Consider the following 18,267-nt stretch of genomic DNA (forward strand, 5'->3'; position numbering starts at 1 on the left):
GAAGAAAATTGCCCATTATGTTTTTATTTTTCATTATGATACTTATGCCCCTTGAAATAAAATAATAAATATTAAAATAAGCAGTCATTGATAGGCGGTGCTATATATTTCCGATTATTATTTTCATTCCTCTCAAGAACACATGAAGCATCTAATAATAATAATAATAATAGTCAGTTCTTGTATAGCGAATAACACATTATGAATAACATCTCTATGCGCTTCCAAAGGATATTATTACCCCGGCTGTAGCTCAAGCAGCCTTCCTGCCAGGTACCCATTCACCCCACCTGGGTTGAGTGCAGCACAATGTGGATAAATTTCTTGCTGAAGGAAACTACGTCATTGATGGGATATGAACCCACGACCCTCTGTTTCAAAGTCCGGAGACTAATCCACTGGGCCACAACACTCTACACATCTAGTCATTGATTTTTCAAAGACAAACCTGCTCTCAACCAATCAGCTGCAAGGATTTCAATAGTTTGTAACAGTTTCCGATGAAATTCACAGGCAAGAAATGCACTAAGGGGAACTGTTTACAATGCATGTTAACTGGAATTTCATTGAAAACTTGTTATGAACGATTGAATTCCTTGCAGCTGATTGACTGAGAGCAATGTTGTTGATGAAAAGTCAATGACAACATGCTTTTGTGGAAAGCCCCTCTGGGTACAGTTCTACTCACTTAATGCCCCGTCGACTCTCCCGCGATTCGTTCGCTCCTCTCTCTTGAACTTGCGCTTGATCTCTGCTCTGGTTCTACTTGGAAACATGGCGGTGATGGTGGCGAAATCAGTTCCGACTGCACTCAGCGCGAAATAGAATCTCTCTGTATCTGATTAATGAGAAAGAATGGATAGAAAAGGAATAAGTAAAACTTGTATATAAAATGGCTGATGAGAGATAGGAAAGGTGAAATAATCAACAGGTAAGAGGGTGGTCATTTTGTATAGGTTCTTCCATCAATCTAGCTAATTTGTGCATTTCATTACGCATGCCGCAGGTTGCACCCTTGATGTGAGGCTGATAATGCGCATTAATCCTGAGAGATTAATCAACCAAAGTGTACAAGACACCATTCATTACATCAATCATTGTGCTTCTCTTTTAAAGAGACTATAAACCACATTTTGAGCTATGTTTAAGTTAAACGAATTATTTACCTACAATGTTATCTAAGGGACTTCAAACATATTTTATTTATGTTTAGTTCCTACTATGTATCATTATTAACAATGTAATACTATATTCTGTAAATATATTTTTGTTACGCATGGTGAAAAATATAACAAACAAATTAAAACACTACAATCTTTCCCAATATATGTGCTGAGTTAAGCATAATGAATGAAATCTACATAACCCATGAGTTCTGATTACAGACTAGACGGGTCAATATATGGTTTGACCAGGAACATATTGCAACAAATGATTTTACAACTGTTTCTGGTAGTATTTGACCTCAGGAATAACATACTAAAAATCTACCAAAATCCGCATATGGGAAAGTAGTTATTTTCAAGATGGCGTCCAAAATGGCCGCCATTCACTGAAAATGGATATAACTCACTCATCATCCACCCTAGAATAATATTTGGGTTCATATTCCATGGTCCAGTGGGTAAATGAATTTATTGATACAAGTTAGAGTGAATATTAGCACTCTATGGTACCAGGCAAATCCAAGATGGCGCCCAAAATGGCTGCCGTAGGCTAAAAAATCAAAAATTAATTTATTACTTACTTAAGTGGCTTTAATTTGGTTTTTATTCGATGGTTTTAATGGTGAAGAAGTACATCGGGACAAGTTACAAGGACAGCCAGAGGTCTGGTGTGTCCAAAAATCCAAGATGGCTTCCAAAAAATGAGTTTAAATGGTTGTTAATACTTAAAATGGACATAGCTCATGCCATATCCACCTGGGAGATATGATTTTGGTGTCTAGACCATGGTTTCAATGGTCAAATAATACATTGGGACAAGTTACAAGGACAGTCAGTGGTCCAGTATGTTAAAAAATCCAAGAAGACTTTCAAAAATGGAGTAAAAAATGCTGTTGCTTCTAAAAAAAAACCCTCAACATAGTTTGTTCAATATCCGGGAATATGATTTTTTTGCCTATACCATTATCTAATGGGTCAAATAATACATAAGGGATAAGTTACAAGGACAATGGGTGGTCAAGTATGTCCAAAAGTCCACAGTGGTCTAAAAAAATAGTATAAATTAGCCGCTAGTATTTACAAATGGACATCGTTCATGTAATATCCGTCAAGGGCATGTGATTTTTATGTCTCTCCCATGGTTTTAAAAGTAAAAAAATTAGTTACAAGGACAATTAGTGGTCCAGTATGTCGAAAATCCTAGATTGCTTTAAAAAATAGGTCTAAAATGACAGCTGCTACTTTAAAAATGGAAAATAGTTCATTTAAAATCCACCAAGGAGATATGATTTTGGTGTCCACACTACGGTTAAAATAATACTTTCGGACTGGTTACATTGATATGCAGTTGTCCAGTTTGCCTAAGAATCCAAGAGGGTTTTCAAAAAAGGATTTAAACCGACTCATATCACTCAATAATGGTCAGAGTTCTACAATATCTATCTATAAGAAATAATGTTGGTGTTTAAATTGTGGTATGAAGGGTCAAATAATACATTCGGACAAGTAACAAGGATAATTAGTATTCCATTTTGTCAAAAAACAAATAATAATAATAATAATAATAACTAGCATTTAGTACGCTCTCCATAGTTAACTATATCACAGCGTTTACAAACGATTTAAAACAAAAGTACATAATAATTACAATACAAATACACGCAAAAGAAATTAATCGGAAAAGAGGTATGTTTTTAGAAGTTTCTTAAATTGATCTGAAGAGTTTGATGATTTAATGAAAGTGGTGATGTTGTTCCATTCTTTAGAAGCAGTAACGCTAAATGTGCGATCACCTGTTTTTGTACGAGTTTTGGGTATGGCAAGCAAATATGGGTCTTTAGATGAACGGAGATTAGGGCGAGTTGGTCTATGGGAAGCAAGGCTATCTTTGATATATTTTGGCATCTGGTTATTAAAGGCTTTGAAGACAAAAAGAAGTAATTTAAAGACAATTCTCTTCTTTACAGGAAGCCAATGAAGAGATTTAAGTAAAGGGCCAGGATCATGACGTCGGTCCACCTTAAAGATAATACGGGCTGCCCAGTTTTGTAAACTTTGTAGGCGCTTCAAATACACTTGGGGAACGGATGTTAATAGGCTGTTACAGTAATCTAATCTGGACAAAATATGACAACGAACAGCACTGTGGCAGGTTTCTTCAGTTATGTACTTTCTTATCTGCGATATGTTTCTTAGATGGAATCTGACAGATTTACATAATTGATTAACTTGTTCTAACATATTCATATTACAATCAAAGTAAGCACCAAGGTTTCTAACAGATTTGGATGATACAATAGTAGTAGAACCAATACCAAGGCTAACATCACTAAGGGAACGAAGGTTATGACTTGAACCTATGACAAGAAATTCAGTCTTTCCTTCATTGAGTTTAAGTCTGTTAAGAGTCATCCAACTACAGATGTCTGTGACACAAGCACAAAGAGTCTTCTTCGCTTCATCTACACTGCAAACCTTAGGATCAAATGTTACGTAAAGCTGTATGTCATCAGCATAAGTATGGTAGAAGACATTATGATGGCGAGCGATGTCTCCTACAGGTAAGGTGTAGATACAGTAGCCGATCGGCCCAAATACAGACCCCTGCGGCAAGCCTATAGAACTCGCACTACACTTAGATGACTTCCCACCTATTTCTACTTTGGTAGTCCAGTCTGCAAGGTAGGATTTGAACCACTTGAGTGCAATACCGTTGACTCCTAACCTGTTTGACATACGAGATATCAAAATTTGCCTGTCGATGGTATCGAATGCTGCTGATAGATCAAGTGACAACAAAAGTGCCACATGACCTTTATCTAAGGCAAACATTATATCATTTTTCACCTTCACTAGAGCTGTTTCCGTACTGTGGTGTGGTCTGTATGCCGATTGGTGTTGCTCAAACAGGTCATTATCAGCCATGTGATCCATAAGTCTTCGACATACAACCTTTTCAATGATCTTTCCAATAAAACTCAAATTGGACACAGGTCTATAATTGGAAAGACAGTTCCTGTCGAGTGATGGCTTTTTAAGAAGTGGTCGTATAACTGCAGTTCTCGCTGCCGCTGGAAAGTTTCCTGATGAGAGCGAGGAGTTGACTATCTTGGTTATGATGGGAAGAAGATCTTGGATGTTTTCCTTCAAGAACCATGTAGGAATGGGATCCAGGCTGCATGACTTACTTGCAGAACCCTTGATGATTTTCAATATCTCATCTTCAGTTGTCAGATCAAAACAGACCATAGGAGATGATGAAAACGGTCTAGATTCAATCGAGGTCCCGGAACATGAAGTGATATCCCCAAGACTTTCATGAATCTTTTCAATCTTGTTGGTAAAGAATGTAGAAAACTGGTTACACAAGGTCTCCGCACAGTCATGGAAGGGAAGACACATATTCTTTCTGTTCAGTAAATAGTCCAATGTCCTGTAGACTTCCTTGGTATCAGAAGAAGAAAGTGCATGTCGAAAGAAGGACATCTTTGTCCTGCAGATCAGATTTGATGTTTCACGCTTTGCAATTAGATAGCTATCATGATCTATTGCAGACTTGCTTTTCTGCCACTTCCTTTCAGCTCTGCGCCTTTTCCGTCGAGAAAGATGGATCTCCTCGGTGTACCAAGGCATTCTTCTACGTACCGCACAGGTCCTTTCTGTCGATGGAGCCAAGAAATCAACAAGACCACGCAGCGTATCATTGTACCAGTCAAAACTATGATCAGTATCCTTATGTTGTGAAAACTTCTGAGTCATCGTTTGAAAGGAATCTCTGAATCTGTCCCTATCAATTGCTTTATAATTACGAGAGGTTCTTGTGATCATCTCTTGCTGACTGACAGGGATTGTCAGCTCCAACCTCACTACAGAATGGTCAGACATCAGCATATCTTGCACGCTGCATCTCTTGATTATTGACTCAGATTCTCTGGTGAAAACAAGATCCAGTGTGTGTCCCCGCGAATGGGTTGGACCAGTAACATGCTGATGTAAGCCGGCCGCTGATATAGCCTGGAGAAAACCATTCACATCTGTCTTAGTAGGATTGTCTATGTGGAAGTTGAAATCTCCAAGCAAAATTAGTTTGCCTGGGATTACATACATATCAGTCAAAAAGGTATCAAATTCACTCATGAAATCCACCAAGGACAGTCCATTTGTGGGTGATGGTGGCGGTCGGTAAACAGCAACCAGATTCAATAGTGAAGAAGATGACGATGACTTGTTCACAACATGGACACACTCAAATGTCCTAAACTCATTCACCAAAGTGCGGCTTTGTAATTTGAGCTCAGATTTGAAGATAACTGTTATGCCTCCCCCACTTCCCATTTTACGTGGAGTGTTGATGAGCGTATATCCAGGTGGGGTACATTCACCCTTGATAACTTGATCGTCATCTTTCAGCCATGATTCTGTGATGACAAATATATCTAAATCATGTTCAAGAATGTAGTCATAGGTGACTAAAGCCTTATTTCTGAGAGAACGTGCATTCCATAAATGTACTTTTGTACCAGACTGAATGTTAGGATCGTGTCTGGGTATCCTCCTCAGATTGTTGTAATTGATGCCACACCTGGAGGTATTGTTGACAGGCAAACGAGGAGTTGTCAATACTGGGATATGCCTCTGCTTCCTTCTCCCTGCTCTTTTACCTCTGTGAAACCTTTGCCTTTTAGCAATCCCGAGAGAACATATATTCTTCCAAACGCCATCCTGAAGTCTGCACCTTGTTAGAAACTGTCTATTCTGATTGATCTCCAGTAACTTATTTCTATCATATACATGTCGATTTACCTTACATTCTGTTCTCGCTGTATCACCAGGATTGTAACACTCATCGGTGGTCGTGGTGGTATCAAAGTTCCTTGGTCCAGGGTTCAAGCTAATATCTCCTGATAACAAGAGTTGAAGCTGGAAGGTTGACGTGGCATTAGAATAATATGCTACCCGCGTTCCAAGGAACTTACTGGGTTTCAGCTGTTCTTTAAAACAGCACTTGAATACATGGCAGATTCTAAAATTTAATCAAATGGGTGCTGTTACCAACTCATGAAATAATATGATAACTTATCCCCATGCATTAAAGTGTAGGCACCAAAAATACTTCTCACAGGTTGATATTGTATGAACTATGTCCATTTTAAAGTAACAACAGTCACTTTAAAACCCATTTTTGAAGCCAATTTGGATTTTAAGGCAAAATAGATAACTACATATCATCGTAACCAATCCCAAAGTATTTTTTGACCCTTGAAACCCTAGTGAAGACACCAAATAGTATCCCCAAGGCGTATTTATACTGTTCTATATCCACTTTTAAGCAACAACAGTCATTTAAGACCCCCATTTTTTAAGCCATCTTCGATTTTTGGACATACCTGACACCTGACTGTCCTTTTAACTTAACCCAATGTATTACTTGACCCTTTAAACTCTAGTGTAAACAACAAAATATTACCTCCAAGGTATATTTCTAACAAACTATGTATACTTTTAAGTAAAAACAGTCAATTTACACCCCCTTTTTTTAAGTCATCTTGGATTTTTTAACATACAGACAACTGACTGGTCTTGTAACTTACCTTAGTGTATTACTTGACCCTTTAAACCATGGTTTAGACACCAAACTCATATTCCCCAGATAATTGAACACACTATGTCCTTTCATGAGTAAGATTTCTTACTCCATTTTTGGAAGCCATCGTGGAATTTTGGACATACAAGATTACTGACTGTCATTGTAACTTGTCCTAATATATAATTTGACCCTTGAAACCATAATTTACACACAGAAATTATATCCCACAGGCGGATATACATGTAATATGAGCTATGACACTTTTAAGTATCAATAGACATATTAGAATCAATTTTTGGAAGCCATATTGGATTTTTTGGTCATACCAGACCACTGACTATCCTTAAAACCCGTCCTAATGTATTATTTTGACCCTTGAAACTGAATGGATTAGACACCAAAATCGCATCTCTCCGGCCGATACTAAATAAGCTATGTCCGCTTTAATTAACATCAGTCAATTTAGAATCAATTTTTGGAAGCCAACTTAGATTTTTTGACAAACCAGGCCACTGACTGCCCTTGTAACTTGCCCTAATGCATTAATTGACCCTTGAAACCAGTGGTTTCGATACCAAAATCACATCTCCCAGCCGATATGAAATAAGCTATATCCACTTTAAGTATCAGCAGCCAATTTTTAAGATCAATTTTTGGAAGACATCTTCGATTTTTGGACATATCAGATCACTTACTGTCCTTGTTACTTATCCTAAAATAATATTTAACCCTTGAAACCAGTGGTTTAGACATCAAAATCACATCTCCCGGGCCAAAATGGAATGAGCTATGTCCGCTTTAAGTATTAGCAGCCATTTCAGAATGAATTTTTGGAATCCATCGCGGATTGTTGCACATACAAGACCACTGACTTTCCTTGTAATGTGTCCCAATGTATCATTTGAGCCATTTAACCATGGTATAGACACAAAAATCACATTTCTGGATATTTAGCAAAATATGTCGGGGCTTTTTTTAAAGTAGCAACAGCAATTTTAGACATTTTTGGAAGCCATCTTGGATTTTTTAACATACTGGACCACTGACTGTCCTTGTAACTTGTCCCAATGTCTTATTTAAGACACCAAAATTGTTATGTCCCAGGCGTATATGAAATGAACTGTGTCCTTTTTAATTATCAACAGCCATCTTGGAAGCTATCTTGGATTTTTTGACACCATCTTGATTTTTTGGATACACCAGACCACTGGCTGTCCTTGTAACTTGTTCCAATATACTACTTCACCCTTTAAACCATTGAATAAAAACCAAATTAAAGCCACTTAGATGAATTGTGGATTTTCAGCCTACAGCAGCCATTTTAGGCGCCATCTTGGATTTGCCAGGTACAAGGGAGGGCTTATAATTCACTCTTGCCTGAATCATCAATTTTGTTACTCCCTAGACCATGGAATATGAACCGAAATAGGATTCTAGGGTGGATAATGATACAGTTGTCTCCATTTTTTAGTGAATGGCAGCCATCTTGGACGCCATCTTAAAAATAACCACTTTCCCGGATGCGGATTTTAGTAGATTTTTAGTATGTTATTCTTGAGGTCAAATAGTACAAAAACCCGTTGAAAAATCATTTGTTGCAATTTGTCCCGGGTAAGGGTATTTTTGGTTGTATATTGACCCGTCTAGACTCTAAACCAGCTTTGAGAATTTGGGCCAATGCATTTTGAGAAGTAGTTTGCAAGCTCAGACTTAAATTTGCCTTTGAATAAAATAATACCATGTCTCAAGTGAAGACGAGACTCCAAACACTCTGTCTGTGCCAAATAAGAAGCAGCCACAGTACATGAGTGAATCTAGTCTCACAACATCAGACTCTGCATTATGCACATCGCGAAAACAAAGGGTCTGTGCCTGCAGACTGCTCAAGGCATACCTCTCTGTGTCCAGGCGGAAGTGCGTTTATGTTTCCTGAAGCTGGAGTAGGTGGTGGTGGAGGCGTCTTCGTGGACGATCTCGCTCTCCGAGGGATCAAAGGTCTGGACGGGAGAAGCTTGGACGTACAAGCTGGTCTGATCAATGATGATCTCACCGTCTGGACCTATCTTCACCTGCGGGGCCATAGTGGCAGACGAGGCGTCTTCTTCAACGGCTTCCTCTTGCTCTTCATCACTGTATACAACAATCAGACATAAAATCACTTGTGACAACAAAGTGCCTGGGATCCGTTTCATAACAATTGTTACAATAACAAATTTACAACAGTTAAAAGCTACTGAAATCCTTTAATTTGATTGGCTGATAGTAAATTTGCTATAGAAATTGTACATTTGATATTATAACAAGTCTTTATGAAAAGCGACCCTGGCGTTAATCAGGTTATACCAATCGGCTTTAATTTGTTGCCGTTGTTGCTGTAAGCATAAACAAGTGATATTATAATTCCTTTAATTTGCAGGACATGAGGTCACCTACTTATTTGTTTATAGGGGTTCAATCTTTTAACAGGTGTTCTGTCAATAGTCATTCACCTTACCTGGGTCGAATGCAACTAATGTGGGTGAACACCAGAACTAGAATTTGATTTTGGACCCACAAGCTTCTGTTTGAAAGGGGAGAGTCAGAACCACTACACCATAAAACTTCCACGCTTCTGATACTATTATTTGGTTCAAATTTGCACTCAAAATCCCCGTAACATCTTAATGATTTCATTATGGGTAATTTTGAATGATGTCATGAGTTTGTGTGTGCAGCTCTGAATGGATTTTTTTTATTTCCATATTTCCTGCACAATATAATTTGTTTGCAATATTTTTGTTGGGAGATATAGAAAAAAAAAATGCTTGCTTCTGCAACATTTTTTCATACCTCATACTACAATCTTATTGATTTTATAAACAAAAATATTGCTTAGCTTTTTCATGGGTTTGTCAGCACAACTTTTTTGCTCCCAAACCAGTAATATGAGATATGGGCCCCTTAACACAAGGGTTAGCAATTAATCACTAATTTGAAAGAGCAATTCTGATTGGTTCCTAGTCATTTCACTGAGCAAAATGCGCATGCAACGATGATCTTGATAGGCCGTTTCATAATAGCGATCATCGCTTACATTTGTGTTACGGACCCCTGATGATGTACTTACGTTCCAAAGGTAACCTTCTTTTTCTGGTTATTCTCAGTCTTGCTCTTCTTGTTCTTTTTCTCTGCTTCAGAAACTCTGGGGAAAAATACACAAGGTACATATCTTCAGTATGATAGTAGGGTCCTGTTGTACAGTGTCTTCCATAAAAAGGGAAACCCATTTTCAGAGACAGATTTCAGTTATTAAATATGTTATTACGATAAATTTGATATTTATGGTAAGAATGGAATCTCATCTTTAATATGAGACAAACATCTTAGCACATCGTTCGTGCATGGCAGATTACAAACAATAAATATTGAAGCATGTCGGAAATAATTTGCGCAAAAACTCACGTGAGAATCTGAATCCAAAGACAAATAACAAAGAATACAAAAGAAATGCTAATAAGTCAATCGTTGAATAAGCACGGTCATCGTATCACAAACCCATCTTGTTCAACTTTTCTGCGCAACCTGATTTTGACATTAAAATTTCACACTCGTCATGCTCATTAATGCGTGAAGTGTTGGTGTCATATCAGGTATTACAATATAGAGAATTAATTAAATTGCATGATGATGTAAATGAAACATCGAACTGATTGAGACACATACACCAGCATTAGGTATAATGCAAGATCATTATGCTTAGATAGTAATGCAAGATCATTATGCTTAGAGGTGATAAATTGTGGTATTGCAGATTCTCTATAGTAACACTAAATTGAACTGTTATCAAGTCATCATATCAATTATACTAATCTGTGAGCTTTTAAGGTAAATTAGGTTGAGGCCCCCCCTCAACGATTTGCGCAACATTTTCGCTGTGCAAAATTTTTTGACCGCGCCGCTCGCTGACTTTTTACTTTCAAGTCTTGCGCAACTTTTGAGACCAATTTTGCGTCATCCGGGTATGTGGTTCCGAAATTACGCAACATTATGTAAGTGCATGTCAGACCAAAATTTGCTCAAAAACGTGATTTCATGTACAAAGTCAATGCAAATTGTGTTTTTAACCAAAAATCATAAATGTATGATTATTTTTAGTTTTGCTGGTCTAAATGTATTTATTTTATGCTTTTTATGATCTCAGAAGAGTCCCCAACAAATTTCATTAAAAAACAATGAAAAACAAAAGGTCAATAAAACAAAGAATACATAATTGCAAAAAAAAAAATGTATAATACATAAGAAAATGATTTGATATCGCAATTTTGTTAATGTACACTTGCTAAGAACACCACAAAGAGTTTCTATACCAAAAATTCGAACATTTGGAGCTTTATTTAGGGAGTAAGAGGTAAAGTATGATTTCGCATACTAATATACGCATAAATTAGTATAATCACTTAATAGCAATTCGCATGAAATAAATTACTATACAATTTTGTAGATTATGTCCCAGACAACCCGCGTGGTCGATGGCCTAGATCCCCGGCCATATGAACTCCCAAAGTACCCCGGCCTAGATAGGGTTAAACAAAATGGGTGCCACATAACTTACTTCATGGGGTTTGTTCTTGGGTTGTAGTATATCAGATCTCCCATGGTCATTGTGGCTCGGTCGGGACTGGTGCTTCTTGCATGCCGTTTTCTTCTATTAGAGGGAGTCTGGAAAAATGATAAGAAAATAAGTTCTGTCCCAATACTATTACAACCATCTAGCAATTATCAAATCAAATATAAAATCCAATGAAAGGTTGATACAGGTGTTATTATATCTTTATACTTAATTAATTTGAGAGATCCACTGCCACAAAATATTAGCTTCTTTCTCTTATTCTTTATTGTCTACTTTGTATTGCTGATAGATGAAAGTGAAGTGATAACACAACCCCCTCTACATTTGCAATGAAGCAGCTACTTATTAAAACTTTAGATTGATTAATGTTGTCTCCTCTGCTAAAGCTTGGCAAGTACATACAACTAAACATTTGTAGTATCATCAACAATCATCACAACTGATATTTGATTACAACAGCATGCTTTCTCATGGAAAAACCAGAGATACAATGTAGACTCTGAATTTGAGTCATGCATAACTGGACTTCATTGATAATTTCATTAGCCTCAATGCGTAATCGATATACTAATGAAACGTTATGCACATAGACCTATTCCTTAAAATCAAGCAAATAAAAACAGAAGATACTAAAAAGGATGCCACATCGGGACATTTTAGCAAGCATATCTACATTCGGTATATGTGACAAGCTGTTTTTTCATAATCCAATTTCTTTCAAGAATGCCATTCTTGATATCAAGAACTATATTTCGTCATAGCAATGATATCAAGTATTCAAATTCTTTATGTAAATAATCCTTTGTGTTGTTAACAAAATGCAATGCTTGGTATCAAGAAATGGGATTACGAAAATAGCTTGCCATAGCCTATGTACTCTGTGTATGCTTGCTAAATGGTCGGGTGGCAACCCCTTAAGTGATATACACTAACAATAAATCTTGTCGGAACGATATGCACATTTACCTATTTCATAAAATAAATCAAAACAAAGGTGCTATTAAGGTAAATTCAACAAAAATTTGTACATCATTACAAAATGCCTACCTCTTCATCCATTTGATCTTTCAATTCTTTCAGCTTCTTGCTGTAGACATTAGAATGATGGGCACTCTTTTTGCCTTCAACCTCAGATGACTTGCTGTCTCCCGATGCTTGTACTTCCGGTGCCTTGGTGGTCACTACCTTAGCAGCCACTCCCGATGGAGCTATGGGTGCTTTCTGTAAAGGTACAGGTTCATGGCTCTTGGTCACTGCATTTTTCTGCACATCTGGTACTACTGATGTGATAAGTGGACTGGCTGAACCAACTTTAGGGTGGACAAAAGAAAAATTGATTGAAGTCTTAAAAGCAATTTGCAATATATATGTATAAATGTATGCTTTAAAAGGAAGGAGAAATAATAGGTTTTTTAATGTTTGGATGATCATATATGTACTACATTGTTAATCAATTCCTCTCTCTTTACCTCTATCTCTCTCCCCGAGTTCTGAATCTATTCTTTGTACACATGACTAAAGCCAAAGCAGCCAAAGCCAGGTAAATGTGGCTTAAACTCCACACCTGGGATGCTACCATTAAAATAGTGTGAAGTAAATATGTAATACATACGGAGAAAAAGTTCAACCAACCTTTCTTATCATTGGCTGTATGTACAGAGAGCACTCTTTGGACAGGGGGAGGTCTCTTGACAGCTTCTTCATTCTCCTTCTGCTCCTGGCGACTGCTGGTCTCTGGAGGCGGCCCAGCAGGGGTGACCTGTGACCTCTGACCTGTGGGTCGTAACCTTGGCTGACCCAGGTTGGGCACAGCTGAAAACCGCTTCCTTCGGATGGATGGTGGACCCATCTTGGTGCCTGCATCCTGGGCTGGTGCAGGAGCTGATGACGCAGAGGATGGAATGGTAGCACCACATGACTGCTCATCCTTATCTTCCGGAGCACTGGCAGGAAGGGTTGTACCATCCTGTTGTTTTGTTGTATCCTTCAATGGCAAAGGTTCTTGGGTGACTTCGGGGTTGAGTCTTGGTGTCTGCATGTACAAAAGAAAAATTCACTTTAAAACATTTTAAAAAGTGACAGAAAATTCTCCTCACATACAGCAGACTAAAGATGGAAACTAGAAAGATCATCCTAAACTACCTGCAGGAAATCATTTGAGCCCCAAAACAGAAATGAGCAATGGCACCACAAAATGATTCCCTGACTTCACAATTTGATTGGCAGATATCTTTCCTTCATTACTAATTACAAAAAAAGATGGCAGTGTCAAATTTTCTTCTCAATGTCGTCATTAATCTCATCTTCATACTACTTTTAAGAATGTCAGCATTGCCTATTTGCTGGCGTTTTTTAATGCTTTACTGAGCAGTTTAGTAATGAGCAAGTTTTGTTATTTTAGTTACAGTTTAGAGAATTATTATCTGACCACTTTCATACTAAGCTCCCATACAATACGGTCTAATAATTATTTCCAAAGCTGTATGATGTTTACATTATCAAACCACATATACCTCTTTCTTTGAGTCAGCATCTGTCCTTTCAGACTGACTGGCTGATCTCTCTCTTGATGGCTTCGGAGGTTCATCAGCACTTTTCTGAGATGGTTTGGGTACAGCATCTTTCCCCTGTGTGGTGTTTGATGTCACAGGTGCTCCGATGTTCCCCTTATCCTTAGAGTGTGAAGGTGTCGACACCGACCGTCTGGATGCCAAGTTTATACTTGGCTTTATCTTTGATCTTCTCATATTGTGCTACATTTACCTGAAATATGAAGAAAAAAAGGGAAAGGATTTTTTTTAACTTTTGCTATTACCATTCAATTTAAATTAAATGGTCACACAACAAAGCTGCAAGGGACAGACATTTCATAAAAAAAAAAGCCAAGTAATAATAATTTTGTTCAAACATGTGGAATAATAATCATTGCATTTTTTTTTTCAAATATGTGTCAGTGGATCATACTACTGAACACTTTTCATAAATTCAATCATTTTTACCAAATGCAATATTTTCATAAAATTCATCAAACTTTCACCATGAATACACAAATACCTACAAAAAGTAAACATGCAAAATATTTGCTGAGATCAGTTTTCTTTTTAATGATATCAGTTTCCGATCTCACCCTTATTAGCATGTGAAATATTTTTGGTCACTTGAAAATAGTATTGTATTACCGAACGTGTGTTTTCTGTGGGAAAAATGGAAAAAAAAACAAAAAAACTACTGATCAGCTATTTGTTGTTTTGAGAAAATAAAGGCTTTGAAAATATTTTTTTTGCCCTTTTTCATAACCTTTCAATCAAATTCCATTTCGAAGATGTTGCAAAGTTTTAAGCATATTAGAATTATTTTCTGATGCGTAAATGTGAGCGTTCGGTAATACAATCACTCACTACTATAATCAAATTTATTCCTTGCTAAATAATTCGGTTACTGTCTCTGTGCGACCGATATTTTGGAGAGTAACTTTGCATTAGCAAATTATTTTTTATTCTCCATGCTTCTCCAAACTTGAGTCTACCTGTGTAACTTTCGGAGAAAGTATAAAAAAAGTCAAACTTTTAGATCTAGCTCCTTCAATTTTCAATATAAAACAGTCAGATTTCTGCCAGCTGTCTAAAAATGGGCTTTATATTTCTTAGACCAAAAGCATCAGTCTCTGTACATTGGTTGTTCTGCTGAATGGGGGCTGATAATAAAATGTCAGATATTGTTTAATACAGCGCTTCTCAACCATTGGGCCGCGAGAAGCTCTAGAGCAAGAAAACAAATAGGGGAAAAACTATACTGTGTTTCACAGACCTGTCCGAACATGTTATGTCCAATCGGTCTACGTGGGTCAAACAAAACCAAAGCACGCTTATAGTATCATCATGATCATGCATGTTGCAAATCGCGCGATTTGCGTGCTGTTGCCAAGCGAAAGACAATGAAATCGACGTTAACATGGTGGCAAGGTTTCCCCATCTTTTCATAACATTTTTCTCATTTTTAAAAATGAATTCTTGTTTCCATAATCCATAATCCATAATCCATAATTTATTGTTCGAAATAGACATGAAATGAAATACTCCGAAAATTTGCTTTGCCCAATTGATCGTGGGCCCGGCAGCCACTGTGCAGCGCCAGATCGACGAGGCTCTATCCCTTTAATCGTTGAACGCCAAACAGGGTAGCAGCAACTCCCATCTTTTAACGTCTTTTGGTCTGACGCGGCCGGGGTTTGAACCCCCAACCTCCCGGTTGTGAGACGGACGCTCTACCAACTGAGCCAACACACCGGTTTCAAAATGAAATCGATAGTGTAGAAATAAGAAATGTCAGAAATGAAGTTATACCCCATTTACATCCTGATTTTAATAGGGCTAGAGTACCAGCGCCGGTGTGCGGCCACTTAAGGGTTTTTTCCCATCCTGTAACTATTTTGAACAAACTATTTTAATCCATACATATCATATAAAGAGGACTGATGGTACTGATGGTCCGATGTACAATTCCTATGGCGCTCCCGCAAGCTCCACGTGGCAGCTGCAATTCACCTCTAAACGGCGCGAACGCTGCTAAGTGCGCAGTTCCATTGCAATCGCATGTGAAAATAGCAAGCATAATCGCAACAGCCGCACTTAGGGCACTACATTTTGAGGTGTTGTTGTCGTATTTTTTATGTTTTTTATTATTTTTTTGATCTTAGCATTGACTTCCAGAAAAAAATGGCGGCCGACATCGGCTCGCGAAAGTTCTAGTTTTCACAGAGGATATGGTTTCAAAATCCACGAACATCGGGAAAATCGTGAAAAATCCACTTTTTTAGACCCCTTGTTTCTTAAGTACGATGTTAAACCAACTACGATGACAGATCCTTCTCAGTTATTGCCCCGAAGCTCTGGAACAATCTCCCCATTAATGTACGTGAGGCATCATCGTTAGAACTGTTTAAGTCCCTCCTTAAAACCCACCTCTTTTAATAAGTTTCACTTGCCTATTTTTCACTTCTTTTGTGTTCTGTATGAAATTAACCCCCTTAGTTAATTTGCATTATCATATTGTGTTCAGATTTTATAAGATTGTAAGCTTAGTTATTAGGATTATTTAAATTTACATACATGATTATCGACCCGTTATATTTAAGTTGTGTATTCACCGATTATCTCTTTATTTGTACGTATAATTAATTTTTCGTAATGGTGTTCTCACTTTCAGTTCCTTTGTTGTTCTTTTTTTTAGATATCTTGTATTTTCCCCCCTTCTTTCTTAGCGCTTTGAAACTTTTGTATAAAGCGCTCTATAAATTTTGTATATTATTATTATTAAGAAGTACCGATTGTGATATTTTTGACGCGAGATATGGTGATTTAGGTAAGAAAATTTCACTTTTTATTCGAGATTTTGCCCATGTCTCACGTACGTGCATAGCGCCAACTTAATGTGTTCCGCCATCTTGCTTGTTGGTTGCCGATAAAATGCGCATTTTCAGATTTTTTAACGCTCAGTTATTATCCATGACTGAAACATTGACCAATCAAAAACTAAGATTCTACAAGAAATATGAATATTCATATACGAAAGTATAAACATAGATAATTCAGTTTTATGTGAAATTTAAACCCAATACTTCAAAATATGGTTAGTTTTATGTCTCTAAAATGACCCTTAAAACCAGAATTTTATTAGTAAAAAATAAAGGTTTTCCCAAGTTGCCATGGTAACGCGGTCTGAGATATAAAAGCTTAGCAAACACTTCATTTCAGTGATCGAGGATGTATTTGTTTACGGTATACGTCTACATAAATTATAACATTTTTTTCCAGACCATGGATGAACTTTCAAAAAGAGACATTTTAGGCAAGTTTTTACGATTTCCGGCAATTTTCTGACACAGGCACTTTGAAGAGGTAATTTTTACAGAATTAGAAGAAGACATCATGGATTTTCCTAATTATCACGACGGATGTGCAACTTACTTGTAAACAAATCAAACAAAGTCTATGGTACATTTTCGATAATGCAAAAAGAGACATTCAAGTCTCTGATTGAGAGCCGCAGATTGAACATTCGCACGGCGCAATGGTAGCGTTTTCGCCGAATTCGTCGGGGCGAAAACTCCAAGAGAGCCGTACCACTCACCAGTCCCGAACGCTGCGCTGTATGTTTGATGATTTATCTGGTGCCATTTCGTGCTTATAAATTTGTTTTTTCTACAATGCCACTATCTCATTAAAATTGTTTGTCATGATAACATTGGAAATATTATCGTTTAATGGCCCAAAGGATCGACTGTAATAAAAGATACTTTGAAATATTGTCAGAGAGTGATTAGTTAGGTGATGTTTATGGTCAGAATTCAGTCATGGCTTCGGGTGAACTTACGCGAACGCGGTCACTTGCTCACGGGGCGAGTCGGCCTGGCCCTTTGGTGGAAGGCCGTTAGGCAACGTGCAGTGCAGCTAGAGCAGAGTTGGGGAGTTATAGGTATAAAAATACTTTGAAATAAGTAATCTGCAAATATTTTTGTCTTATCCCTTTGGATTACTTAGATAAGAAATTCAAATTCTCAAAGTTTAAATCAAATTTTAGACAGTGACAACAAAGAGTGGTGCTGTATGGGGGGGGGGGGTGGGTTCTTGCATGCCCCCAATTCACGAATAAGAAAAAAAAGGAAAAGGTAAGAGAATCTTGCGAAATTGTTCAATTGGATTTTTGTAACCAAAAGTCAAAATTATGCTTATGTCGCTTGCTTGCAACTATATATTTTATAAATTTTGCCTGATACGCCATATCGTAGTACCCTCAATTATTTCCACTTGTTACGCCACTGACATGACTGATATAACATCTACTAGTTTATGATAACATTATTTGGTTGCGGGATCAAAGCATCAGCTATATAGCTAAACATTTAT

At 37.4% G+C, this 18,267-nt stretch overlaps 1 protein-coding gene across 1 annotated transcript in view; it reads right to left on the reverse strand.

Annotated features, from left to right (window-relative positions):
• The window catches only part of LOC129257494 (transcription factor TFIIIB component B'' homolog), a 31,148-nt gene that overhangs the window by 8,090 nt on the left and 4,791 nt on the right, over positions 1-18,267 (reverse strand). The window contains exons 2-8 of the mRNA XM_054895829.2: positions 13,876-14,125; positions 12,995-13,394; positions 12,410-12,672; positions 11,345-11,451; positions 9,860-9,934; positions 8,648-8,883; positions 689-838 (exon numbers count right to left, since the gene is read on the reverse strand). Of these exons, the coding sequence (XP_054751804.2) occupies positions 689-838; positions 8,648-8,883; positions 9,860-9,934; positions 11,345-11,451; positions 12,410-12,672; positions 12,995-13,394; positions 13,876-14,109 (1,465 nt within the window). The 5' untranslated portion in view covers positions 14,110-14,125. The remainder of the gene's footprint in view (positions 1-688; positions 839-8,647; positions 8,884-9,859; positions 9,935-11,344; positions 11,452-12,409; positions 12,673-12,994; positions 13,395-13,875; positions 14,126-18,267) is intronic.

This window comes from Lytechinus pictus, chromosome 3, assembly GCF_037042905.1.
Source record: "Lytechinus pictus isolate F3 Inbred chromosome 3, Lp3.0, whole genome shotgun sequence".
In the NCBI taxonomy this organism is placed as follows: domain Eukaryota; kingdom Metazoa; phylum Echinodermata; class Echinoidea; order Temnopleuroida; family Toxopneustidae; genus Lytechinus; species Lytechinus pictus.